Below are 27,507 nucleotides of genomic sequence, written 5' to 3'. Positions count from 1 at the left end.
GGGCCTGAAACCAGGTGGTAGATCACAGCAATATGAGACTAGAGGCCAAAGTATAGCTTTGTAGTGAAGAACAAGACTTTGAAGAGAGACCAACATATAGATTCTAACTCATATACTTTCCATCTGTTATATTACTTACGTGTATAAGCTTTAGTTGTTTTCGCTTTAAAATTAGGATAATAATACCACCTCATAGAGTTGTTAGGAGAGTTCATTGGAATATACTCAACAGATATTCATTGAGCATCTACTATGTGACAGGCACTGTTCACATGTTGCAGATATACCAGGAAATAAAACAATTTATGCCCTCAAGGAGCATACATTCTAGTGGGGATGTGTATAAAAAGTGCTTAGACTCTGGCGTGGAGGAAGCATTCAATAAATGGCTGTTATTAACAAATATTTAAGGATAAGGAGTGTATTTGTTTTTCTTTGCCACTTTCAGTTTACAGAAGAAGTATAGGATATATTATTTGCCCACCTGGAGCTTAAATCAAGGTGGTCAATAGAACAAACGTTTCTTCATTCTATAAATATTAACTCAGTGCTGTAATGATCCAGGCACTGCGAGGTATAAAAATGAATCTGTACACTAGTCTTTAAAAACTTCAATTTAGTTGGGAATATATGAGAAGTGCAGAATTCCAACGTAAAAGAAAATGCAACAGGTCTTCCGAATACCCAAAGCGATCTTTTTTTTTAAACAAATATATATCTTTAACATCTTTATTGGAGTATAATTGCTTAACAGTGGTATGTTAGTTTCTGCTTTATAACAAAGTGAATCAGTTATACATATACCTATGTCCCCGTATCTCTTCCCTCTTGCGTCTCCCTCCCTCCCACCCTCCCTATCCCACCCCTCTAGGTGGTCACAAAGCACCAAGCTGATCTCCCTGTGCTATGCGGCTGCTTCCCACTAGCTAGCTATTTTATGCTTGGTAGTGTGCCACTCTCTCACATTGTCACAGCTTACCCTTCCCCCTCTCCATATCCTCAAGTCCATTCTCTAGTAGGTCTGCATCTTTATTCCCGTCTTGCCTCGAGGTTCTTCATGACCTTTTTTTTTTTTTTAGATTCCATATATATGTGTTAGCATACGGTATTTGTTTTTCTCTTTCTGACTTACTTCACTCTGTATGACAGACTCTAGGTCCAACCACCTCACTACAAATAACTCAATTTCGTTTCTTTTTATGGCTGAGTAATATTCCATTGTATATAGGTGCCACATCTTCTTTATCCATTCATCTGTCGATGGACACTTAGGTTGCTTCCATGTCCTGGCTATTGTAAATAGAGCTGCAGTGAACATTGTGGTACATGACTCTTTTTGAATTATGGTTTTCTCAGGGTATATGCCCGGTAGTGGGATTGCTGGGTCATATGGTAATTCTATTTCTAGATTTTTAAGGAGCCTCCATACTGTTCTCCATAGTGGCTGTATCAATTTACATTCCTACCAACAGTGCAAGAGGGTTCCCTTTTCTCCACACCCTCTCCAGCATTTAATGTTGTGTAGATTTTTTGATAATGGCCATTCTGACAGGTGTGAGATGATATCTCATTGTAGTTTTGATTTGCATTTCTCTAATGATTAATGATGTTGAGCATTCTTTCATGTGTTTGTTGGCAATCTGTATATCTTCTTTAGAGAAATGTCTATTTAGGTCTTCTGCCCATTTTTGGACTGGGTTTTTTCTTTTTTTAATACTGAGCTTCATGAGCTGTTTGTATATTTTAGGGATTAATCCTTTGCCCATTGATTCATTTGCAAATATTTTCTCCCATTCTGAGGGTTATCTTTTTGTCTTGTTTATGTTTTCCTTTGCTGTGCAAAAGCTTTTAAGTTTCATTAGGTCCCATTATTTTATTTTTGGTTTTATTTCCATTTCTCTAGGAGGTGGGTCAAAAAGGATCTTGCTGTGATTTATGTCAGAGAGTGTTCTGCCTATGTTTTCCTCTAAGAATTTGATTGTGTCCAGCCTTACATTTAGGTCTTTAATCCATTTTGAGTTTATTTTTGTGTATGGGGTTAGGGAGTGTTCTAATTTCATTCTTTTATTGTAGCTGTCCAGTTTTCCCAGCACCACTTACTGAAGAGGCTGTCTTTTCTCCACTGTATATTCTTACCTCGTTATCAAAGATAAGGTGACTATATGTGCGTGGGTTTATCTCTGGGCTTTCTATGCTGTTCCATTAATCTATATTTCTGTTTTTGTGCCAGTACCATACTGTCTTGATTACTGTGGCTTTGTAGTATAGTCTGAAGTCAGGGAGCCTGATTCCTCCAGCTCCGTTTTTCTTTCTCAAGATTGTTTTGGCTATTCGGGGTCTTTTGTGTTTCCATATAAATTGTGAAATTTTTGGTTCTAGTTCTGTGAAAAATGCCAGTGGTAGTTTGATAGGGATTGCATTGAATCTGTAGATGGCTTTGGGTAGTAGAGTTATTTTCACAATGTTGGCTCTTCCAGTCCAAGAACACGGTGTATCTCTCCATCTATTTGTATCATCGTTAATTTCTTTCATCAGTGTCTTATAATTTTCTTCATACAGGTCTTTTGTCTCCTTAGGTAGGTTTATTCCTAGATATTTTATTCTTTTTGTTGCAGTGGTAAATGGGAGTGTTTTCTTAAGTTCACTTTCAGATTTTTCATCATTAGTGGACAGGAATGCAAGAGATTTCTGTGCATTAATTTTCTATCCTGCTACTTTACCAAATTCATTGATTAGCTCTAGGAGTTTTCTGGTAGCATCTCTAGGATTCTCTGTGTATAGTATCATGTCATCTGCATACAGTGACAGCTTTACTTCTTCTTTTCCCATTTGGATTTCTTTTATTTCTTTTTCTTCTCTGATTGCTGTGGCTAAAACTTCCAAAACTATGTTGAATAATAGTGGTGAGAGTGGGCAACTTTGTCTTGTTCCTGATCTTAGTGGAAATGGTTTCAATTTTTCACCATTGAGGACGACGTTGGCTGTGGGTTTGTCATATATGGCCTTTATTATGTTGAGGAAAGTTCCCTCTGCAGGGTTTTTATCATAAATGGGTGTTGAATTTTGTCGAAAGCTTTCTCTGCATCTATTGAGATGATCATATGGTTTTTCTCCTTCAATTTGTTAATATGGTTTATCCCAATGATTGATCTGCGTATATTGAAGAATCTTTGCATTCCTGGGATAAACCCCACTTGATCATGGTGTATGATCCTTTTAATGTGCTGCTGGATTCTGTTTGCTAGTATTTTGTTGAGGATCTTTGCATCTATGTTCATCAGTGATATTGGCCTGTAGTTTTCTTTCTTTGTGACATCTTTGTCTGGTATTGGTATCAGGGTGATGGTGGCCTTGTAGAATGAGTTTGGGAGTGTTCCTCCCTCTGCTCTATTTTGGAAGAGTTTGAGAAGGATAGGTGTTAGCTCTTCTCTAAATGTCTTATAGAATTCGCCTGTGAAGCCATCTGGTCCTGGGCTTTTGTTTGTTGGAAGATTTTTAACCACAATTTCAATTTCAGTGCTTGTGATTGGTCTGTTCATATTTTCTGTTTCTTACTGGTTCAGTCTTGGAAGGGTGTGCTTTTCTAAGAATTTGTCCATTTCTTCCAGGTTGTCCATTTTATTGGGATATTGTTGCTTGTAGTAATCTCTCATGATCCTTTGTATTTCTGCAGTGTCAGTTGTTACTTCTCCTTTTTCATTTCTAATTCTATTGATTTGAGTCTTCTCCCTTTTTTTCTTGATGAGTCTGGCTAGTGGTTTACCAATTTTGTTTATCTTCTCAAAGAACCAGCTTTTAGTTTTATTGATCTTTGCTATCGTTTCCTTCATTTCTTTTTTATTTATTTGGGATCTGATCTTTATAATTTCTTTCCTTCTGCTAATTTTGGGGGTTTTTTGTTCTTCTTTCTCTAATTGCTTTAGGAGTAAGGTTAGGTTGTTTATTTGAGATGTTTCTTGTTTCTTAAGGTAGGATTTCATTGCTATAAACTTCCCTCTTAGAACTGCTTTTGCTGCATCCCATAGGTTTTGGGTCTTCGTGTTTTCATTGTCATTTGTTTCTAGGTATTTTTTGATTTCCTCTTCGATTTCTTCAGTGATCTCTTGGTTATTAAGTAGTGTATTGTTTAGCCTCCATGTGTTAGTAATTTTTTACAGATTTTTTCCTGTAATTGATATCTAGTCTCATAACGTTGTGGTCAGAAAAGATACTTGATATGATTTCAATTTTCTTAAATTTACCAAGGCTTGATTTGTGACCCAAGATATGATCTATCCTGGAGAATGTTTCATCAGCACTTGATAAGAAAGTGTGTTCTGTTTTTTTTGGATGGAATTTCCTATAAATATTAATTAAGTCCATCTTGTTTAATGTATCATTTAAAGCTTGTGTTACCTTATGTATTTTCATTTTGGATGATCTGTCCATTGGTGAAAGTGGAGTGTTAAAGTCCCCTACTATGATTGTGTTACTGTCAATTTCCCCTTTTATGGCTGTTAGTATTTGCCTTATGTATTGAGGTGCTCCTATGTTGGGTGCATAAATATTTACAACTGTTATATCTTCTTCTTGGATTGATCCCTTGATCATTATGTAATGTCCTTCTTTGTCTCTTGTAATAGTTTTTGTTTTAAAGTCTATTTTGTCTGATATGAGAATTGTTACTCCAGCTTTCTTTTGATTTCCATTTGCATGGAATATCTTTTTCCATCCCCTCACTTTCAGTCTGTATGTGTCCCTAGGTCTGAAGTGGGTCTCTTGTAGACAGCAGATATATGGGTCTTGTTTTTTGTATCCATTCAGCCAGTCTGTGTCTTTTGGTTGGAGCATTTAATCCATTTACATTTAAGGTAATTATCGATATGTATGTTCCTATTACCATTTTCTTAATTGTTTTGGGTTTGTTATTGTAGATCTTTTCCTTCTCTTATGTTTCCTGCCTAGAAAAGTTCCTTTAGCATTTGTTGTAAAGCTGGTTTGGTTTGGCTGAATCCTTTTAGCTTTTGCTTGTCTGTAAAGGTTTTAATTTCTCCATCAAATCTGAATGAGATCCTTGCTGGCTAGAGAAATCTTGATTGTAGGTTTTTCTCCTTCATCACTTTAATATGTCTTGCCACTCCCTTCTGGCTTGCAGAGTTTCTGCTGAAATATCAGCTATTAACCTTATGGGGATTCCCTTGTGTGTTGTTTTTCCCTTGCTGCTTTTAATATTTTTTCTTTGTATTTAATTTTTGATTGTTTGATTAATATGTGTCGTGGCATGTTTCTCCTTGGATTTATTCTGTATGGGACTCTGTGTGCTTCCTGGACTTGAATAACTATTTCCTTTCCCATATTGGGGAAGTTTTCAACTATAATCTCTTCAAATATTTTCTCAGTCCCTTTCTTTTTCTCTTCTTCTTCTGTGACCCCTATAATTCGAATGTTTGTATGTTTAATATTGTCCCAGAGGTCTCCGAGACTGTCCTCAATTCTTTTCATTCTTTTTTCTTTATTCTGCTCTGCAGTAGTTATTTCCACTATTATATCTTCCAGGTCACTTATCCGTTCTTCTGCCTCAGTTGTTCTGCTATTGATCCCTTTGAGACAATTTTTAATTTCATTTATTGTGTTGTTCATCACTGTTTGTTTGCCCTTTAGTTCTTCTAGGTCCTTGATAAACGTTTCTTGTATTTTCTGTATTCTATTTCCAAGATTTTGGGTCATCTTTACTATCATTATTCTGAATTCTTTTTCAGGTAGACTGCCTATTTCCTCTTCATTTGTTAGGTCTGGTGGGATTGTACCTTGCTCCTTCATCTGATGTGTGTTCTTCTGTCTTCTCATTTTGCTTAACTTACTGTGTTTGGGGTCTCCTTTTTGCAGGCTTCAGGTTCGTAGTTCCCATTGTTTTTGGTGTCTGTCCCCAGTGGCTAAGGTTGGTGCAGTGGGTTGTGTAGGCTTCCTGGTGGAGGGGACTAGTGCCTGTGTTCTGGTGGATGAGGCTGGATCTTGTCTTTCTGGTGGGCAGGTCCACGTCCTGTGGTGTGTTTTGGGGTGTCTGTGAGCTTATTATGATTTTAGGCAGCCTCTGTGCTAATGGATGGGATTGTTTTCCTGTCTTGCTAGTTGTTTGGCTTAGGGTGTCCAGCAGTGTAGCTTGCTGGTCGTTGAGTGGAGCTGGGTGTTGGTGTTGAGATGGAGATCTCTGGGAGGTTTTCACCGTTTGATATTACGTGGAGCTGGGAGGTCTCTTGTGAACCAGTGTCCTGAACTTGGCTCTCCCACCTTAGAGACACAGCCCTGACACCTGGTTGAGCACCAAGAGCCTGTCATCCACACAGCTCAGAATAAAAGGGAGAAAAAAGAAGAAAGAAAGAAGAAGATAAAATAAAATAAAGTAAAATAAGGTAAAATAAAATTAAATAAAGTCATTAAAATAAAAAATAATTATTAAAAACAATTTTTTAAGTAATAAGAAAAAGAAAGAATGAAGAGAGCCACCAAACCAAAAAACAAATCCACCAATGATAACAAGCACTATAAACTATACTAAAAAAAAAAAAAGAAACACAACGGACAGACAGAACCCTAGGACAAATGGTAAAAGCAAAGCTATACAGACAAAATCACACACAGAAGCATACCCATACACACTCACAAAAAGAGAAAAGGGGAAAAATGTATATATAAATCGTTGCTCCCAGTGTCCACCTCTTCAATTTGGGACATTGTCTATTCAGGTATTCCACAGATGCACAGTACATCAAGTTGATTGTGGAGATTTCATCCGCTGCTCCTGAGGCTGCTGGGAGAAATTTCCCTTTCTCTTCTTTGTTCGCACAGCTCCTGGGGTTCAGCTTTGGATTTGGACCCGCCTCTGCGTGTAGGCCGCCTGAAGGCGTCTGTTCTTCGCTCAGACAGGATGGGGTTAAAGGAGCAGCTGATTCGGGGGCTCTGGCTCACTCAGGCTTGGGGGAGGGAGGGGTACGGATTTGGGGCCAGCCTGCGGTAGCGGAGGCCATCATGATATTGCAACAGCCTGAGCCGCGCCATGTGTTCTCCCAGGGAAGTTGTCCCTGGATCATGGGACCCCCTGGCAGTGGTGGGCTGCACAGGCTCCCAGGAGGGGAGGTGTGGATAGTGACCTGTGCTTGCACACAGGCTTCTTGGTGCCTGCAGCAGCAGCCTTAGCGTCTCATGCCCGTCTCTGGGGTCCGTGCTGATAGCCATGGTTCGCGCCCATCTCTGGAGCTCCTTTAAGCAGCACTCTTAATCCCCTCTCCTCGTGCAACAGGAAACAAAGAGGCAAGAAAAAGTGTCTAGCCTCTTCCGCAGCTCCAGACTTTTTCCTGGACTTCCTCCCACCTAGCTGTGGCGCACTAGCCCCCTTCAGACTGTGTTCACCCAGCCAATCCCAGTCCTCTCCCTGGGATCCGACCTCTGAAGCCTGAGCCTCAGCTCCCAGTGCCCGTCCACCCCAGCGGGTGAGCAGACAAGCCTCTCAGGCTGGTGAGTGCTGGTCAGCACCTATCCTGTGTGCGGGAATCTCTCCACTTTGCCCTCCACACCCCTGTTGCTGCGCTCTCCTCCATGGCTCCGAAGCTTCCCCTCTCTGCCACCCGAATTCTCCACCCACGAAGGGGCTTCCAAGTGTCTGGAAACCTTTCCTCCTTTACAACTCCCTCCCACTGGTGCAGGTCCCATCCCTATTCTTTTGTCTCTGTTTTTCCTTTTTTCTTTTGCCCTACCCAGGTACATGCGGAGTTTCTTGCCCTTTGGGAGTTCTGAAGTCTTCTGCCAGCGTTCAGTAGGTGTTCTGTAGGACTTGTTGCACACACATGTAGATGTATTTCTGATGTATTTGTGGGGAGGAAGGTGATCTCCACGTCTTACTCTTTTGAAGCTCCCCCCACAAGCAATCTTGAGAAAGAAAAATGGAGCTGGTGGATTCAGGTTCCTGGACTTCAGACTACACTACAAAGCTACATTAATCAAGACAGTATGGTACTGGCACAAAAACAGAAATATAGATCAATGGAACAGGATAGAAAGCCCAGAGATAAACCCACGCACAAATGGTCACCTTTTTTTTGATAAAGGAGGCAAGAATATACAGTGGAGAAAAGACAGCCTCTTCAGTAAGTGGTGCTGGGAAAACTGGACAGCTACATGTAAAAGAATGAAATTAGAACACTCCCAAACACCATACACAAAAATAAACTCAAAGTGGTTAAAGACCTAAATGTAAGGCCAGACACTATCAAACTCTTAGAAGAAAACATAGGCAGAACATTCTGGACATAAATTACAGCAAGATCCTTTTTGACCCACCTCCTAGAGAAATGGAAATAAAACCAAAAATAAACAAATGGGACCTAATGAAATTTAAAAGCTTTTGCACAGCAAAGGAAACCATAAACAAGATAAAAAGACAACCCTCAGAATGGGAGAAAATATTTGCAAATGAAGCAACTAACAAAGATTAATCTCCAAAATTTAGACGCAGCTCATGCAGCTCAATATCAAAAAAAGAAACAACCGGGCTTCCCTGGTGGCGCAGTGGTTGAGAGTCCACCTGCCGATGCAGAGGACACGGTTTCGTGCCCAGGTCTGGGAGGATCCCACATGCCGCGGAGCGGCTGGGCCCATGAGCCATGGCCGCTGAGCCTGCACGTCCGGAGCCTGTGCTCCACAACGGGAGAAGGCCACAGTAGTGAGAGGCCCATGTGCTGTGGCATGTGGGATCTTCCTGGACCAGGGCTCGAACCCGTGTCCCCTGCATTGGCAGGCGGATTCTTAACCACTGAGCCACCAGGGAAGTCCCCAGGGGTAAGTTTCTAGAAATGTAGAAGTGTTGACACCACTTGAGAAGCTACAATTTTATAGTGAACTTTAAAAAGAGAATGTTTTATTTTCTAAGAAAGTATTTTTTAATTTTAAAATAATATGTGTGCTTTAAGGCTTATTTGAACTTCATAGAAAAACAAAAAAGAAGAAAAAATATCATTCTCTTAGGGAAAAAAAAATACATCACTATTTTCATGTTTCTGTATTTCCTTCTGGGCTTTTTCCCCCAGGATGGTATTTGTAGACTTTGGAAGAGGATACAACTGAGAATTTAGTGAACAGGAAACTAGCATTAGCTCTCTTACATTTATTTAGGCCCACACAATTGACAAAGCCCAGATTAAGGCAGAATACCCATCTGTTTCTGAATATATTCACAGAGGGCCCCTCCTGCTGAATGTGTAGGGTAGGAACTCAAGGGATTCATTTCATCATTCCCATTCCTCACAGGTGCCCCTGATCCCACAGCTGGGGCCAGCATTGATGATGAGAACTGTTGGCATTTGGACGAGGAACAGGTGAAAGAACAAGTGAAGCTCTTTCTCTCCCAGGGAGGTTACTATGGCTCTGGAAAGCAACTCAATTCAATGTTTGCCAAGGTAAGATATGAAAGTTTTTTTTTTTTCTTAAGTAAACTGGGCTTACCACACTTCTGGCTTCATGCATTGTAGCTAACTCACTTGACCTACCTGTACTAAATGCTTGAAAACTAACTGTGGGGAGGGGAGCTGAGCAGAGCAGACTTGAGCCGGTTGCATCCAGGGACCCCTGCTGCCTCACCCTGGCAGTCCTCTTCCTTCTGCTCAGCTCTCTGAGTTAGCATCCCTGGGGGGATTAGTAATGAAGCTACCTTCCCTCTGCTTTGAACCCAAGGCTGCCCGATGAGGCTTTAAAGAGTCTTAGTATTTTGGAACTGGGGACTCTCACAGAAGGCTTTCTCTCTCTCTTTTTTTTTTTTTTTCACAACAGCTTTAGTGAAATATAAATCACATAGCATAAAATTCACCCATTTAAAAAAGTGTACAATTCAATGGTTTTTAATATATTCACAGATATGTACAGATATCACCACAGTCAACTTTAGAACATTTTCATTATCTTAAAAAGAAACCCCATACTCTTTACCTATCACTCCCCTATTCCCCATGCCCCACTCCCCCAGCCCTAAGCAACCAGTAATCTACTTTCTGTCTCTATAGATTTCCCTATTCTGGACTGGCTTCTTTCTCCTGGAATAGTATTTTAAAGTATTTAAAAACATACCTCCATGCTGTAGCATGTGTCAGTACTTCATTCCTTTTTATGGCTAAGTAATACTCCATTATATGGATACCACACTTTTTGTTTACCCATTTGTCTGTTGATGGGCATTTGGATTGTTTACATTTTTTAGCTATTTTAAATAATGCTGCTATAAACATTCTTGTACAATGTTTCTGTGTGGACATATATATTTTCATTTCTCTCTAGGAGTGGAATTGATAGGCCATATGGTAGCTCTGTGTTTAATCATTTGAGGAATTTCTAGACTGACTTCCAAAGTGGCTACATCATTCTACATTCCCGCCAAACAATGTATGAGGGTTCTGATTTCTCTATATCCTTGCCAACACTTATTATATGGCTTTTTGATTCTAGCCATCCTTGTGAGTGTGAAGTGGTATCTCATTGCCCACAGCAGACTTTCTTGATACATGCAAAGAACTTACATACAGAACAAGAGGCCTTCTTTTTGGCTCTTTGGATATGCTGTGCTTAGTTACTTCATCTTCTCCTCCCCCTCCTCCCCTTCTTTCTCCTCCTACTTTGTTATGATGTGCAGTCACCAACTCTTGCCCCTCCTTATGTGTCAGGTTCGAGAGATGCTGCGGATGAGAGATTCCAATGGAGCCAGAATGCTGACGCTAATAACTGAGCAGTTTATGGCTGACCCACGACTCACACTCTGGAGGCAGCAAGGAACAACCATGACAGATAAGTGCAGGCAGCTCTGGGATGAGCTAGGTAAGTCTGCATATCTCAGAGAAGTGCTGTGTCTATCCTATCAGCTTGCCCCGTGGCAATAGTGTTAGTGAACACTTGCCATCAGTCATTACATGGATCTTGCTAAGTGAACTTTAGCCCAATTGGCAGAAGATTTAGGCTCTACAGAGGCTACCCAGAGTAATTCTGAACTTACTTGTGTTTCTTCCACAGCATTGTGCTTTGCATTCTGCTCTGCATTCTGTTCCAGATGTTACCACATAGAAGCCTTTGGTGAGAGAAAGCCTTTTGCCTTGGCTTCTGTTCCATGGCATTAGCCTGACTCTCCAGATACTTACCAAACTCACTTTTCTTGCTTTCCCTGGGTCTGCTTTTCTTTATCACCCCCAGACAAACCTCTTAGACATAAGGCAATTTCCAAGACTTGGGCCTTGGACTTCTATTCTTTCTCTATACTCCTTTGAGAACTCTTTTTTTTTTTCAATAGCATGGCTTCAGAGTTTCCTTTATGGTGATCTCATCCTCCTCTTCTTTCCACTTATCTGAGTTCCAGTCTCATATTAGCAGCTGCCCTATGACCATTTCTACTGAAAAAAATCTCCTGATCACCTCAAACTTGAGAAACCCAAAAATGAAATCAGGGCTTCTATGAAAAGAGATTCCCCTGAACCTGGCATTGGCACCACCATTTCTTACTCTACCAAACTTGTTGTCAAGCACTCATTTTTTATTCATTCCCTACATCCAGTCATCAAATTAATTTGATTCCTTGACCTTCAGAATGCAATTTAGTGTCCATTCACACTTTTTACTTCCCATCACCACTGATCTGGTTGAGGGCCTTGGGACTTTTAGATTAAATTAGACCTGTGGCCTCCTGAATGGCTTCTCTGTTCTAGATTCTTCTCATCAAGGCCATCTTCTTTAGTCATTATTTCTCTTTATCATTCCCCTGTTCCAAGGCCAGTTTTTCAGGGCTAATACTCAGCTCCTCCCCCTGTTTGCAGAATCCTCCATACTCTGAACTCACTATCCAGTCATGGCCCCACTCTGGGGTTATACTGGAAAACTTCCATATGACATATTCTAAAAGTTCTATTATATCTTCTCCATACTCCCTCCAGCCCAGAAAGCAACAACAAACTTTCCACTCATACAAAATAGCACAAGAAAAAAACTACAGTTTAGGATTTTAGTGAATTCCCCCGAAGCATATACATTATAGTCTTAGGGCTAAAAGCCATGGGGAATGAGGCTTAATGACTCTGGGACTATACTTGGTTACTTTGGGGCTACTGAGTGTGGGGTTTTGATTTGGGTGCTAAGGCTTCTTGATATCACCTGGGGCACTAATGGCTTTGGAGTTCTCATTAATAATGAAGAGCTACATTATTGAGCATTATGTGCCAGACACTGTGTTAAAGATTGTAGACACACTGTTTCATGTAATTCTCATAACAAACCTATGAGGTAATTGTGTGTTTGTTGCAAAGAAACAGAGACAGCTCTGGTTACTTCTGGATACAGAATAAAATAAAGAATTATAGAAAACTGTCTCTCTGACACAATCACACTTTCTGAAGTACAGGAATGTTGAACTATTAGTCTAAAGTTACCGGTCCAACCAGTTGTGACCAGGGTCACAGTGCATGGCAAGTTGGGAACAGCTTCTTACACTCTTTCCTCAGAAGGAATTGTAGGCATGGACTTCCTTCTAGGGTAACATATCAGCTTAGGGGAGACAAATGAGCTCCAAAAAGTTACTTGTTCAAGGTCACACACTAGTAAGTGGCGGCTCTAACACCGGAACCCCAATCTGTCTGAATCCAAATCAAACATCCTTCTGCAACATCTCCCTCAATTTCACCTTGTTATGTACTATTTTCCCCCAAAGTGCATGTTTCTTAAGAATTTGAAATTAGCCTTCAGAGAGTCAGTTTCATCTGAGGCCTGAATCTCTTGGGAATAATTTCTGTGACAGTCATGGGATTGTTTTGTGGATTTGGGCTTGACCTTTGGGGCAAAGGTAGGTAAGAGGAAGTAAGCAGAGCTAGATCCCAGTGCTTTTAATGCTTTTGTCATATACTTAGGTTCATTATGAAAAGCTCTTGATTGTGATATTTTCATATCTATGAAATTGCTATATCAACCTTCCAAGAAACTCTCAGCATTCTGCAAAGACAGTGGTTCCCAAACTTCTCAAAATCACCTGGAGTACTTGTTTAAACAGATTGCTGGGCCCTGTCCACAGTGTTTCTGATTACATAGGTTGGAGTAGGACCTGATAATTTGCATTTCTAACCAATTCCCTGAGGATGCTGATGCCACGGTTCCAGAGACCACATTTTGAAAAACACTGCACTAAGAGAAGCCTTATTGGGTCAGACACTAGAGCAAGTGCATTCATGCTTCCCTTGACTACTCTGCGGGTTCCTTACTGGTAACAAGGCCTGCTCCTCTGGGGAGGGCCTCGACAGGGATTGTAGGAATTTAGAGGAGTGGGCTCACTACCTTCAGTTCCTGAACCAGAGATAACAGAAGCAATCAGACATGAAGTTTTCTCATCTCTCCATGTCTGTACACATAAGCTTTTTTTTTTTTTTTTTTCGGTACGTGGGCCTCTCACTGTTGTGGCCTCTCCTGTTGCGGAGCACAGGCTCCGGACACGCAGGCTCAGTGGCCATGGCTCACGGGCCCAGCCGCTCCACGGCATGTGGGACCTTCCCAGACCAGGGCACAAACCCGTGTCCCCTGCATCAGCAGGCAGACTCTCAACCACTGCGCCACCAGGGAAGCCCCCACATATGCTTTTAGAAATCTTCTTTTAAAATCTATAAAGTATCTCTGCTGCCATAAAAGGCCACTCCTTACATACTTGCTCTGGTTCCTATGCCATTTCCTTTTCTCAAGAATTTTGCTCCTCAGTTACTCCTTTCTCTGGCGTCATTAATTTCTCCCTCAATACGGGATCAGTTCCATCAGCATACAAATAATGCTCTGATAGTTTCCGTCTGAAAAAAAAAAGTGCCTTTGATGGTCCCGTCCCCCTCTAATTACTGCCCCATTTCTCTTCTTCCATTCAAAACAACACTTTCTTCTTTTTTTTTTAACATCTTTATTGGAGTATAATTGCTTTACAATGTTTTGTTAGTTTCCGCTGTATAACAAAGTGAACCAAGCTGCGCGCAGTTCCTCCAACCCGAGGACAACGGCTGCCTGGGTCCCAGGAAGCGCGGTGCCCAATCTGGGTTTCTACTCCAGGTGGGCACCCTCACAGCCTTGTCTCTCAGGGCCCAGCTAAGGCCTGGGTTAGAGCCTTGTGGAAGGTCTCTGGGCGGGGCTGGGGGGTCTAAAAGATGTAGATTGCCAAGTGGATGTGGCACAGGGGGTGCAGTCACCCCGCTTCTCTGGTTGTGTGAAGACTGCAGAGCGTGCAGACTGCAGAGCTTGCAGACTCCCATTGTGGCTGTTCAAGAAAGAAACCAAGGAGCACCCAGTGAATTTACAGACTAGTGAAAGTAACGGCCATTTATTGAGCACCTGTGAATCAGGTGTCATCAGGAGGCAGCACAAACTTGTTTTGTGATCTCACTCTTGGTGCCTGCAGTCATTCCGTCACTTCCTGAGGCACTGTTACCCGTCTGTACCAGTACCCAGCAGCCTTCTGTTTCCCCAAGAATCTTCATGTAGAGTGTATATATTGATAAGGAAGCATCAAAGTCAATATTTTACCAGTTTTACAAGCTATCCCCATTTTCAACCATTAGCTCAAAAAAGAAAGTAATGAGATCAAGACCATTCAGTGAGACAGACCTATCAAGGATTTTAAAGGCTTGGAGGTTATTTATCAAGATCCTGGACTGAGAAATCAATGCGTGGATAAGCTTTTGACCTGACTTTTGAACAGAATATCATTCTTTCCCCCAAGCGTTATCAATCGTGAGGTTGGAAGAATAGAAAAAATCAGAGTATATCACATGTAGTAAGGCCGTGTGGCTGACAGGGTCTTGGTTCTTGGGCCGGGTGTCAGGCCTGCGCCTCTGAGGTGGGAGAGCCGAGGTCAGGACATTGGTCCACCAGAGACGCCCTGGCTCCACGTAATATCAAACGGAGAAAGCTCTCCCAGAGATCTCCATCTCAACACTAATACCTAGCTCCACTCAACAACCAGCAAGCTACAGTGCTGGACACCCTATGCAAAACAACTAGCAACACAGGAACACAACCCCACAGAGAGGCTACCTAAAATTAGCAGAGAGGCTGCCTAAAATCATAATAAGGTCACAGACACCCCAAACACACCATGGGACGTGGTCCTGCCCACCAGAAAGACAAGATCCAGCCTCATCCGCCAGAACACAAGCACTAGTCCCCTCCACCAGGAGGCCTACACAACCCACTTACACAACCTTAGCCACTGGGGGCAGACACCAAAAACAACGGGAACTACGAACCTGCAGCCTGCAAAAAGGAGACCCCAAACACAGTAAGTTAAGCAAAATGAGAAGACAGAGAAATGCACAGCAGATGAAGGACCAAGGTAAAAACCCACCAGACCAAACAAATGAAGAGGAAATACATGGTCTACCTGAAAAGGAATTCAAAGTAATGATAGTAAACATGATCAAAAATCTTGGAAATAGAATGGAGAAAATACAAGAAACGTTTAACAAGGACCTAGAAGAGATAAAGAGCGAACAAACAATGATGAACAATGCAATAAATGAAAATAAAAATTCTCTAGAAGGAATCAATAGCAGGATAAATGAGGCAGAAGAACGGATAAGTGACCTGGAAGATAAAATAGTGGAAATAACTACTGCAGAGCAGAATAAAGAAAAAAGAATGAAAAGAAGACAGTCTCGGAGACCTCTGGGACAACATTAAAAGCACCAACATTCGAATTATAGGGGTCCCAGGAGAAGAAGAGAAAAAGAAAGGGACTGAGAAAATATTTGAAGAGATTATAGTTGAAAGCTTCCCTAATATGGGAAAGGACATAGTTAATCAGGTCCAGGAAGCACAGAGAGGATACAGGATAAATCCAAGGAGAAACACTCCAAGACACATATTAATCAAACAATCAAAAATTAAATACAAAGAAAAAATATTAAAAGCAGCAAGGGAAAAATAACATACAAAGGAATCCCCATAAAGTTAACAGCTGATCTTTCAGCAGAAACTCTGCAAGCTGGAAGGGAGTGGCAAGACATATTTAAAGTGAGAAAAGGGAAAAACCTACAACCAAGGTTACTCTACCCAGTAAGAATATCATTCAGCTTTGACAGAGAAATTAAAACCTTTACAGACAAGCAAACCTAAGACAATTCACCACCACCAAACCAGCTTTACAACAAATGCTAATGGAACTTCTCTAGGCAGGACACACAAGAGAAGGAAAAGACCTACAATAACAAACCCAAAACAATTAAGAAAATAGTAATAGGAATATACATATCGATTACCTTAAATACAAATGGATTAAATGCTCCCACCAAAAGACATAGACTGGCTGAATGGATACAAAAACAAGACCCGTATATATGTTGTCTACAAGAGACCCACTTCAGACTTAGGGACACATGCAGACTGAAAGTGAGGGGATGGAAAAAGATATTCCATGCAAATGGAAATCAAAAGAAAGCTGGAGTAGCAATTCTCATGTCAGACAAAATAGACTTGAAAATAAAGACTATGGAAAGAGACAAAGAAGGACACTACATAATGATCAAGGGATCGATCCAAGAAGAAGATATAACAATTGTAAATATTTATGCACCCAACATAGGAGCACCTCAATACATAAGGCAAAAGCTAACAGCCATAAATGGGGAAATCAACAGTAACACAATCATAGTAGGGGACTTTAACACCCCACTTTCACCAATGGACAGATCATCCAAAATGAAAACACATAAGGTAACAAAAGCTTTAAATGATACATCAAACAACATGGACTTAATTGATATTTATAGGATATTCCATCCAAAAACAACAGAATACACTTTCTTCTCAAGTGCTCATAGAACATTCTTCGGGATAGATCATATCTTGGGTCACAAATCAAGCCTTGATAAATTTAAGAATATTGAAATCATATCAAGTACCTTTTCCAACCACAATGCTATGAGACTAGATACCAATTACAGGAAAAAATCTGTAAAAAATACAAACACATGGAGGGTAAACAATACACTACTTAATAACCAAGAGATAACTGAAGAAATCAAAGAGGAAATCAAAAAATACCTAGAAACAAATGACAAAACACGAAGACCCAAAACCTATGGGATGCAGCAAAAGCAGTTCTAAGAGGGAAGTTTATAGCAATACAATCCTACCTTAAGAAACAAGGGGCTTCCCTCATGGTGCAGCGGTTAAGAGTCCGCCTGCCGAAGCAGGGGACACGGGTTCATGCCCCGGTCCAGGAAGATCCCACATGCCGCGGAGCGGCTGTGCCCGTGAGCCATGGCCACTGAGCCTGCGTGTCCGGAGCCAGTACTCCACAACGGGAGAGGCCACAACCGTGAGAGGCCTGCATACTGCAAAAAAATAAAAAAAGAAACAAGAACATCTCAAATAAACAACCTAACCTTACACCTAAAGCAATTAGAGGAAGAACAACAACAACAACAAAAAAAAAAAACCCAAAGTTAGCAGAAGGAAAGAAATCATAAAGATCGGATAAGAAATAAATGAAAAAGAAATGAAGGAAACGATAGCAAAGATCAATAAAACTAAAAGCTGCTTCTTTGAGAAGATAAACAAAATTGGTAAACCACTAGCCAGACTCATCAAGAAAAAAAGGAAGAAGACTCAAATCAATAGAATTTGAAATGAAAAAGGAGAAGTAACAACTGACACTGCAGAAATACAAAGGATCATGAGAGATTACTACAAGCAACAATATCCCAATAAAATGGACAACCTGGAAGAAATGGACAAATTCTTAGAAAAGCAGAACTTTCCAAGACTGAACCAGGAAGAAATAGAAAATATAAACAGACCAATCACAAACACTGAAATTGAGACTGTGATTAGAAATCTTCCAACAAACAAAAGCCCAGGACCAGATGGCTTCACAGGCGAATTCTATCAAACATTTAGAGAAGAGCTAACACCTATCCCTCTCAAACTCTTCCAAAATATAGCAGAGTGAGGAACACTCCCAAACTCATTCTACGAGGCCACCAAAACCCTGATACCAAAACCAGACAAAGATGTCACAAAGAAAGAAAACTACAGGCCAATATCACTGATGAACATAGATGCAAAAATCCTCAACAAAATACTAGCAAACAGAATCCAACAGCACATTAAAAGGATCATACACCATGATCAAGTGGGGTTTATCTCAGGAATGCAAGGATTCTTCAATATATGCAGATCAATCATTGGGATAAACCATATTAACAAATTGAAGGAGAAAAACCATATGATCATCTCAATAGATGCAGAAAAAGCTTTTGACAAAATTCAACACCTATTTATGATAAAAACCCTTCAGAAAGTAAGCACAGAGAGAGCTTACCTCAACATAATAAAGGCCATATATGACAAACCCACAGCCAACATCGTCCTCAATGGTGAAAAACTGAAACCATTTCCTCTAAGATCAGGAACAAGACAAGATTATCCACTCTCACCACTCTTATTCAACATAGTTTTGGAAGTTTTAGCCACAGCAATCAGAGAAGAAAAAGAAATAAAAGAAATCCAAATTGGAAAAGAAGAAGTAAAGCTGTCACTGTTTGCGGATGACATGATACTATACATAGAGAATCCTAAAGTTGCTACCAGAAAACTTCTAGAGCTAATCAATGAATTTGGTAAAGTAGCAGGATACAAAATTAATGCACAGAAATCTCTGGCATTCCTATACACTAATGATGAAAAATCTGAAAGTGAATTTAAGAAAACACTCCCATTTACCACTGCAACAAAAAGAATAAAATACCTAGGAATACACCTACCTAAGGAGACAAAAGACCTGTATGCAGAAAATTATAAGACGCTGATGAAAGAAATTAAAGATGATACAAATAGATGGAGAGATATACCATGTTCTTGGATTGGAAGAATCAACATTGTGAAAATGACCTTACTACCCAAAGCAATCTACAGATTCAATGCAAGCCCTATCAAACTACCACTGGCATTTTTCACAGAACTAGAAAAAAATTTCACAATTTGTATGGAAACACAAAAGACTCCGAATAGCCAAAACAATCTTGAGAACGAAAAACGGAGCTGGAGGAATCAGGCTCCCTGACTTCAGACTATACTACAAAGCTATAGTAATTAAGACAGTATAGTACTGGCACAAAAACAGAAATATAGATCAATGGAACAGCATAGAAAGCCCAGAGATAAACTCATGCACATATGGTCACCTTATCTTTGATAAAGGAGGCAAGAATATACAATGGAGAAAAGACAGCCTCTTCAATAAGTGGTGCTGGGAAATCTGGACAGCTACATGTAAAACAAATTAAAACACTCCCTAACGCCAGACACAAAAATAAACTCAAAATTGATTAAAGACCTAAATGTAAGGCCAGACACTATCAAACTCTTAGAAGAAAACATAGGCAGAACACTCTATGACATATATCACAGCAAGATCCTTTTTGACCCACCTCCTAGAGAAATGGAAATAAAACGAAAAATAAACAAACGGGACCTAATGAAACTTAAAAGCTTTTGCACAGCAAAGAAACCCATAAACAAGATGAAAAGACAACCCTCAGATTGGGAGAAAATATTTGCAAATGAAGCAACTGACAAAGGATTAATCTCCAAAATTTACAAGCAGCTCATGCAGCTCTGTATCAAAAAAACAAAGAACCCAATCCAGAAATGGGCAGAAGACCTAAATAGACATTTTTCCAAAGAAGATATACAGATTGCCAACAAACACATGAAAGAATGCTCAACATCATTAATCATTAGAGAAATGCAAATCAAAACTACAATGAGATATCATCTCACACCTGTCAGAATGGCCATCATCAAATATCTACAAATAATAAATGCTGGAGAGGGTGTAGAGGAAAGGGAACCCTCTTGCACTGTTGGTGGGAATGTAAATTGATACAGCCACTGTGGAGAACAGTATGGAGGTTCCTTAAAAAACTAAAAATAGAACTACCATACGACCCAGCAATCCCACTACTGGGCATATACCCTGAGAAAACCATAATTCAAAAAGAGTCATGTACTACAATGTTCGTTGCAGCTCTGTTTACAATAGCCAGGACGTGGAAGCAACCTAAGTGTCCATCGACAGATGAATGGATAAAGAAGATGTGGCACATATATACAATGGAATATTACTCAGCCATAAAAAAATGAAATTGAGTTATTTGTAGTGAGGTGGTTGGACCTAGAGTCTGTCATACGGAGTGAAGTAAGTCAGAAAGAGAAGAACAAATACTGTATGCTAACACATATATATGGAATCTTGAAAAAAAGAATGGTCATGAAGAACCTAGGGGCAAGACGGGAATAAAGACGCAGACCTAACTAGAGAATAGACTTGAGGATATGGGGAGGGGGAAGGGTAAACTGGGACAAAGTGAGAGAGTGGCATGGACATATATACACTATCAAGTGTAAAATAGATAGCTAGTGGGAAGCAGCCGCATAGCACAGGGAGATCAGCTCGGGGCTTTGTGACCACCTAGAGGGGTGGGATAAGGAGGGTGGGTGGGAGGGAGGGAGACGCAAGAGGGAAGAGATATGGGGACATAGGTATATGTATAACTGATTCACTTTGTTATAAAGCAGAAACTGTCACACCATTGTAGAGCAATTATGCTCTAATAAAGATGTAAAATATAAATAAATAAAATAAAATAGATAGCTAGTGGGAAGCAGCCTCATAGCACCGGGAGATCAGCTCGGTGCTTTGTGACCACCTGGAAGTGTGGGTGGGATAGGGAGGAGGGGAGGGGGACGCAAGAGGGAGAGGATATGGGGATATATGTATGTGTATAGCTGATTCACTTTGTTATAAAGCAGAAAGTAACACACCATTGTAACGCAATTATACTCCAATAAAGATGTTAAAAAAAAAAACCAGACTGAATCAGCTATATGTATACATATATCCCCATATCCCCTTCTTCTTGAGCCTCCCTCCCACCCTCCCTATCCCACAAAACAACATTTCTTGAAAACCTTGTCTGCAGTCACTCTTTCCATTTGCTTACCTCCATTCTCTCTCTGGAGCCCACTGCAATTGAGCTTCCATTGCTCATTGCTGCCATTCTGCTGACAAGTAGCTCTTGCTACAGTCACCAGTGACTTCCATATTGCAGTGACCACTTCTCTGTTGTTATTTTACTTGACCTCTTAGCAGTTTTCAATAAAATTGACCATACCCGTCTTGAAACGTATTCTCTTAGCTTCCATAACCCCACACCCTCCTGGGTTTCCTCCCACATTCTGGCTACTTTCTGTCAGATTGCTTTGTAGGCTCCTCTTCCTTTCCTCAACCCTTCTAAATATTGAGTATTCTGCAGTACCCACTGCCCTGTCTACATTCTGTACCTAAGTGATTATATTCAGTCCCATGGCTTTAAATATAATCTAGATGTAGGCAAGTCACAAGTTTATGTCTCTAGCCCTGACCTTTCTCTTGGGCTGTGGGCTCAGTGTCCAGCTTCCCACCATGTCTAAGAAACATCTCAAACTTAACATGACCATCACAGAACTCTTATTTTTCCCGCCAAAGCCTGATTTTCCCCATCTCAGTACAGGGTTGTGAGATGGATCTAGCTGCTCTAGAAGAAAATCTGAGTCATCCTAGGTTCCCTCTGTTTTCTACCTTCTACACCCAATCCAAGACCTGCTGACCCGCACAGTTGGAAGACTGAATAAGATAATATATATAAAGTGCCTATTATAATGCGTAGCCCATAAAAAGAAATAACTTGTCACTATTGTTTATTATTATATTTAATATATAATAATTATGTAAAATTTTAACTTCCATAGTACCTACACTTGGTTAGAGTTTTTGATGCTTTTTTTTTAAACATCTTTATTGGAGTATAATTGCTTTACAGTGGTGTGTTAGTTTCTGTTTTATAACGAAGTGAATCAGCTATACATATACATATGTCCCCATATCTCTTCCCTCTTGCGTCTCCCTCCCTCTCACCCTCCCTATCCCACCGCTCTAGGTGGTCACAAAGCCCCGAGCTGATCTCCCTGTGCTATGCGGCTGCTTCCCACTAGGTATCTGTTTTACATTTGGTAGTGTATATATGTCCATGACACTCTCTCACTTTGTCCCAGCTTACCCTTCCCCCTCCCCGTATCCTCAGGTGATGCTTTTTTTTTTTTTTTGACAGTTTTGCTTTATTTATTTATTTATTTATGGCTGTGTTGGGTCTTCGCTTCTGTGAGAGGGCTTTCTCTAGTTGTGGCAAGCGGGGGCCACTCTTCATCGCGGTGCGCGGGCCTCTCACTGTCGCGGCCTGTCTTGTTGCGGAGCACAGCCTCCGGACGTGCAGGCTCAGTAGCCGTGGCTCACGGGCCCAGCCGCTCTGCGGCATGTGGGATCCTCCCGGACCAGGACTCAAACCTGTGTCCCCTGCATTGGCAGGCAGACTCTCAACCACTGCGCCACCAGGGAAGCCCAGGTGATGCTTTTTTTAAGTTGCTGGAAAATCTGCTTTTGGATCGTGGTAACACAGTCCCTACATGCCTATTACATGTAGGCACCTGCAGGATTTTTTGCCTTGTCTCTTTCTTAGAGATGCAGCAATCTCAAGTTTTTTTTTTTAAAACAAATCCATAATGACTTAATAAAACAGAAAACTCATTTTAAACTTACAGGTGAAAGTACTCACTTTCTAGGGATCCCCTTTTTAATATTTCAGTGCCTAGGAAATAGTAACTCCTTGATGACTGTAGTTAGTTCCCTGTTTTTTTTTTGTACCTCTTAAGCCTCTCTCAACTCACCCAATCTGTTTTCTGTTCCTGTTATCCTATTGATTTTGCCATTCATAAGGCCAAGTTTAATGGCCTCTCTTTGGTTCTCGTTATACTTATGAAGATTAAATGTGAAAATCTTTTACTTCACTATAAACAAAAAGCACATCTTAAACTGTAAAGTAAATGTTTGTTACTAATACTGACACTCTGCCTCATTGGACATTGCTAATTGGCTTGTGGGTCACTAATTTCTCCTGGTTCTTCCATCTCTCTTATCTTTCTTAATCTCTTGCTTATTCCTCCTTCTTCTCTGCTCACAACTTAAATATTGGTGCTTCCTTAAAATTCTGTTCTTAGGGCTCCTCTTCCCGCATCTTAAATGATGAGGTTTTCTTATCTTTTTTGTTTGTTGGTGGGTGGGACCCTATCCCTACATTAATTTTACAAGAACCAGCAAACAGTGTAACACAGACACCATAGGAAAGGACTACAATGTGAAGAAAAAAATTTTTTTCTTGAGGTTTATACAGGCCTTTAGGATTCTTAAATTCTAAAAGTAGAGAAAGTAATTTCTATGATCTGAATATTTGTGCATCTTTCTTACTGTCACACAGTTAGAAATTCTTCACCTCCTTTACCTCCTATATATTAGGGATTTCCTGCCACCTGGTGTTCAGAAAGGACACTGTAATTGGTAGGAACTCACAGTCCCAATAGTACATTATTTTGTAATGCTAGATTACAAAAATTTTCTACCAAAAGGAAAAAACATCCAATAGACTAAATATCCAAAGAGACTAAAATGACTCATGAGAACGTCTTTGCCTTCGCTTATGTCCTTTCTCCTGTTTGGGTATATACCCTCCCTCAATCTCTCTGCCCAAACCACTCCTATTTATCTCTCATTCTTCTTTCAAAATGAAGTAATACATGTATACAGGTTAAAATGTCAAAGAGTTCTACAAACTTTATAATAAAAAACAATATTCCTATGCCCTATTCCTTCACATTGTCAGTTCCTACTTCTCAGAAAGAGCAATTTTTAATTCGTTTAGCTGCTTTTTCTAACATGCCTCCACATTTCTAAATAACTGTTCTTTCTTGATTTTTTAATTCTAGGTATTCTCTTTTTATTCCTACAATAAAAAATGAAGATTTACCTCTCTAAGGGTCACACCGTTATACTCTTTCCCAAACAGGCTTTCTCATTCTTTTCAATGTGGATAGGCTGAGCATGTTCCACATCTTTAAGTTCTGCTTCCTTTTTGATTCACAGTTCTGTCTTTAAATAATTTCTTTCTTCTTGCATTTTACTATAAGCAGTCAAGAGAAACCAGGCTGCTCCTTCAACACTTTGCTTAGATATTTCCTCAGCTAATTTTTTTACTCACAAGTTCTACCTTCCACAAAACACTAGGACATGAACACCATGTCTGGATTATAAGCCTGTCACAGTTTTCTCAGAACCAAATAGGGAAAGGGTTTGATGGTGGGGGTAAGGATGTCCATTTGTACAATATGTATATTTTTCTTACTCCCTCAGTTTTTCGCATGGAAACCCCACCCTCAGTTGTACACAGTATTCCCAATCCAGAGCCTCTCTGAATCTATCTTGCCAGTGAGTAAAGCTCTGGTTTTCTTCCAGGAGAGGGAGTGAACAGGCACTGAGCTACCTTGAATAGAGGAGGAAGTCTGTGATCCTGAGACCTTTGACAAACTTCTAACCTGTTCCACTATATTTCAGCCCCACTTTCAGCGGGGCTCTGCAGCATGAATCAGTCTGCTGCTGGGCTTTCGTAACTGCTGATGGAGTTTTCAACTTTCTTCTGCTATGTCAGCTATCTCTCATCCACATGCTTTCCAGATTCCCAAATTTTATGACTCTTCTCTTTCATCTCTCCCATTCTCTGTGTCTGTGTGAGTTTATGCCTGTTTTTATCCCTCTACTTTCATTTTAGTGAAGTATCAAGAGGGACTGATGATGAACATATGTATTTAATTAGCCATTTTTTAACTAGAATTAACTCATGTTTATTCTTCAAGGCCAAACTCAAATGTTATAACTTTTCCTGACCCCACTTACAGAGTTAATTGTTCCATCATACATATTCTCATAGCACTTTATATGTGGTTATAATAGCGTTTACTATGCTTTAGTATAATTATTTTTTGAGGGACTCCTAACTATAATCCCCTTAAGAACCATCATTATATAATACTATTATATTACATAGTGTAGTTTCTTTTTCATTGTGGATTTGAAAAACTGAACTGAGCCAATAGAAATGAATTTTCATCATCTCTAGTTAGTACCTGAAATTGAGGCTTAAATGGTCTTTTAAAACATTCCAATTTGACTTTGAGGGGCCTTGAAATAGTGTCTGAATATACTGCCGTCTATATATGTAACACCATCCCAAAGGATGTTTAACTTAAGACACTCTGCAGCCAGGCTTATTGTTAACTTGAGATTGAGAATATTTCTGTCTCAGCCACATAGCAAACTTTGAAAATAAGAAGCAGGTTTGCTTGCAAAGAAGGGTGATGTGGTCAAAGAAACAGTACTCATTGGTTATGTGGAATATGTGATACTCTGCTATAGTGACAGAGAAGATCCAAGAATGTGATAGTTTTAAGGCATCACAGCTGATCAACATTATCAAAATCCAAGTACAAATAAACGATTTTCCCTGGAAAAGGGAAATACTAAATTACACTCTGTGCCAAATAATATGCTAGGCCCTTTACATTATGATCTCAGTTTTACAGTTGAGGGATTTGAAGCTCAGAAAGTCCAAGGTCAACTAAAATTGAATCCTTTTCTGAGCACCTTCCTTCTTATGCTAAATGCCCTTCCTCTGTGCTATTATTGTACCCTGAATATATCTTTATCTAACACTTATCATATTCAAATGACACTGTGTTTATTTATCTATCTCCCCCATTGGACAGCTCCTCAAGGGTAGGAATAGAGTCTTATTCTCCAATACAAGGTCTTCAACAAGAACTCTCTCAATAAATGTTTGTTGGACTGCAGATCTGAGCTCAGAATTCAAGCCCAAATCTGTCTTGTTCATCATCACAGGCATATATCCAGATATCAATATAGTCACTCTGCTTTAAGAAAACTTTGGGAAGGAAAAATAAGCATTTCTGAAAACTTTAGCAGATTTGATTTTGGGGCTGGTTTTTTTCAGATTTGGTTCTTTATATTGAGAAAAGCTGATATTTTGGAAACTTTTCCTACCAACAAAAAATGGAAGAAAAGAGTAAACTGAAAAATTAAGGCTTAGACATACATCAAAGGAGAGATGTCAAGAATGTGGGTTGCTTTCTTTTCCAGGGGCGTTATGGGTGTGCATCATTTTAAATCCACATTGCAAATTGGAGGAAAAATCCTGTTGGCTGCAGCAACTGCAGAAGTGGAATGACCTGGATATCTGTCCCCTGGAGGATGGGAACTATGGTCATGAGCTGCCCAACATCACCAACGCACTTCCCCAGAATGCCAGTCACCGTTCAGGTGAGCCAGATATCATTTTAGCGTCTTCATGCCTGGAACTCTAAAAGGTCAGAGGGTAAAGCCTGAGAACAAAGGTAGCTGGACAACTTTTGGACTGTCAGAATTGTCATCCTAAATAAGAAAAGCCTGTTCTTTTGTTTGTCTTGAAATGCCAAACCTTAAATAAGGGTAAGCTTGTATCTTTGACACTGAGGATGCTGTCCTTTTCCACATCTAGAGTGTCCTTACAGTGCCCAGCATAAATTCCTAGAGCCCTCTTCATGAATCCTCTTTACCCTTCAAGTTTTTCATGACTAATGGATCTTGGCCTCAGTTGGGGTTGGTTTTAGCTCAGAAGACCTACCTCAAGGGAATGATAGAAGACCTGGGAGAAAAAAAAAAAAACAACTTAAAAAAATGTCCTGACAATTGCCTTTCTTACTTACTTTTCTCTGTTTTCCTCAAATTTTGATACAGCAGATTTATAGGAGGGGGTCATCATTCCGAGATATGGCTAGGACTCTTGGTCCATTTTAAGACAAATCCAGTACAGTGATATTGTACCCTCTGCCTTTTGGGCCCACTGACCAGGTATCACTGGACATCAACATTCACATCAGCTTTAGTTCATCTAACTCAGGCCATTTGCTGTTGGCAACTGATTGCTCTTTAGCCCATGGGGATCCTTTACTGGTAGATTTTATCAGACATTGATTTTACATGTCCTCCCTTTTATTTTAAGTGATAAATCTACTGATATTTTTAACCTCTAGGAGGAAATCACTTAAATTATTGTTCTTGCTTGGTCTTCATCTACTGTACCATAATTGATTATCAGTGTATTTAAGGCAACGAAGGTAATGAGAGATGAAAAGCCTACAACTTTGCCACTTGAAGCTACCCTTTGCTGGCATTCATCTAACCTCCACAACACAGGAATCTATCCTTTCAGTATTAACTTTGGTTTGGCATAGAGAGAGTCACATGTGTATAAACGTGCCTCCAGTCTGGCAGTTTCTTCCTTGTCACAGTATACTGGTTATTCGTTGTTACTGGTTCTTATTTGAGGATGTTGTTTCCTCTTAAGTCTTCTCAAGCTTTGGCTGATTTATCTCTCACATCTCTTTACCTTTGGGCCTGATGGAGCAATAGGCATCCTGCTTATTCTTCACTGCCATTTCTACATCATTGTCCTACCCTCCTTCCTAAAATACCCCCCAGCTTTAAAGTCAGTGCTGTTAAAATAT

The 27,507-nt window shown here is 40.1% G+C and overlaps 1 protein-coding gene across 2 annotated transcripts in view; it reads left to right on the top strand.

The window, feature by feature from the left end:
- The window catches only part of ZSWIM5 (zinc finger SWIM-type containing 5), a 251,036-nt gene that overhangs the window by 187,427 nt on the left and 36,102 nt on the right, over positions 1-27,507 (top strand). For both annotated transcript variants that reach the window (XM_082613340.1, XM_082613341.1), the window contains 3 exons: positions 9,280-9,428; positions 10,683-10,833; positions 26,102-26,281. In XM_082613340.1, the coding sequence (XP_082469466.1) occupies positions 9,280-9,428; positions 10,683-10,833; positions 26,102-26,281 (480 nt within the window). The remainder of the gene's footprint in view (positions 1-9,279; positions 9,429-10,682; positions 10,834-26,101; positions 26,282-27,507) is intronic.

This window comes from Mesoplodon mirus, assembly GCF_964341445.2.
Source record: "Mesoplodon mirus genome assembly, chromosome: 3".
NCBI classification, from domain to species: Eukaryota; Metazoa; Chordata; class Mammalia; order Artiodactyla; family Ziphiidae; genus Mesoplodon; species Mesoplodon mirus.
Note: the sequence above shows the minus strand (reverse complement) of the source record. Positions and strands in the feature narration are given on the sequence as shown.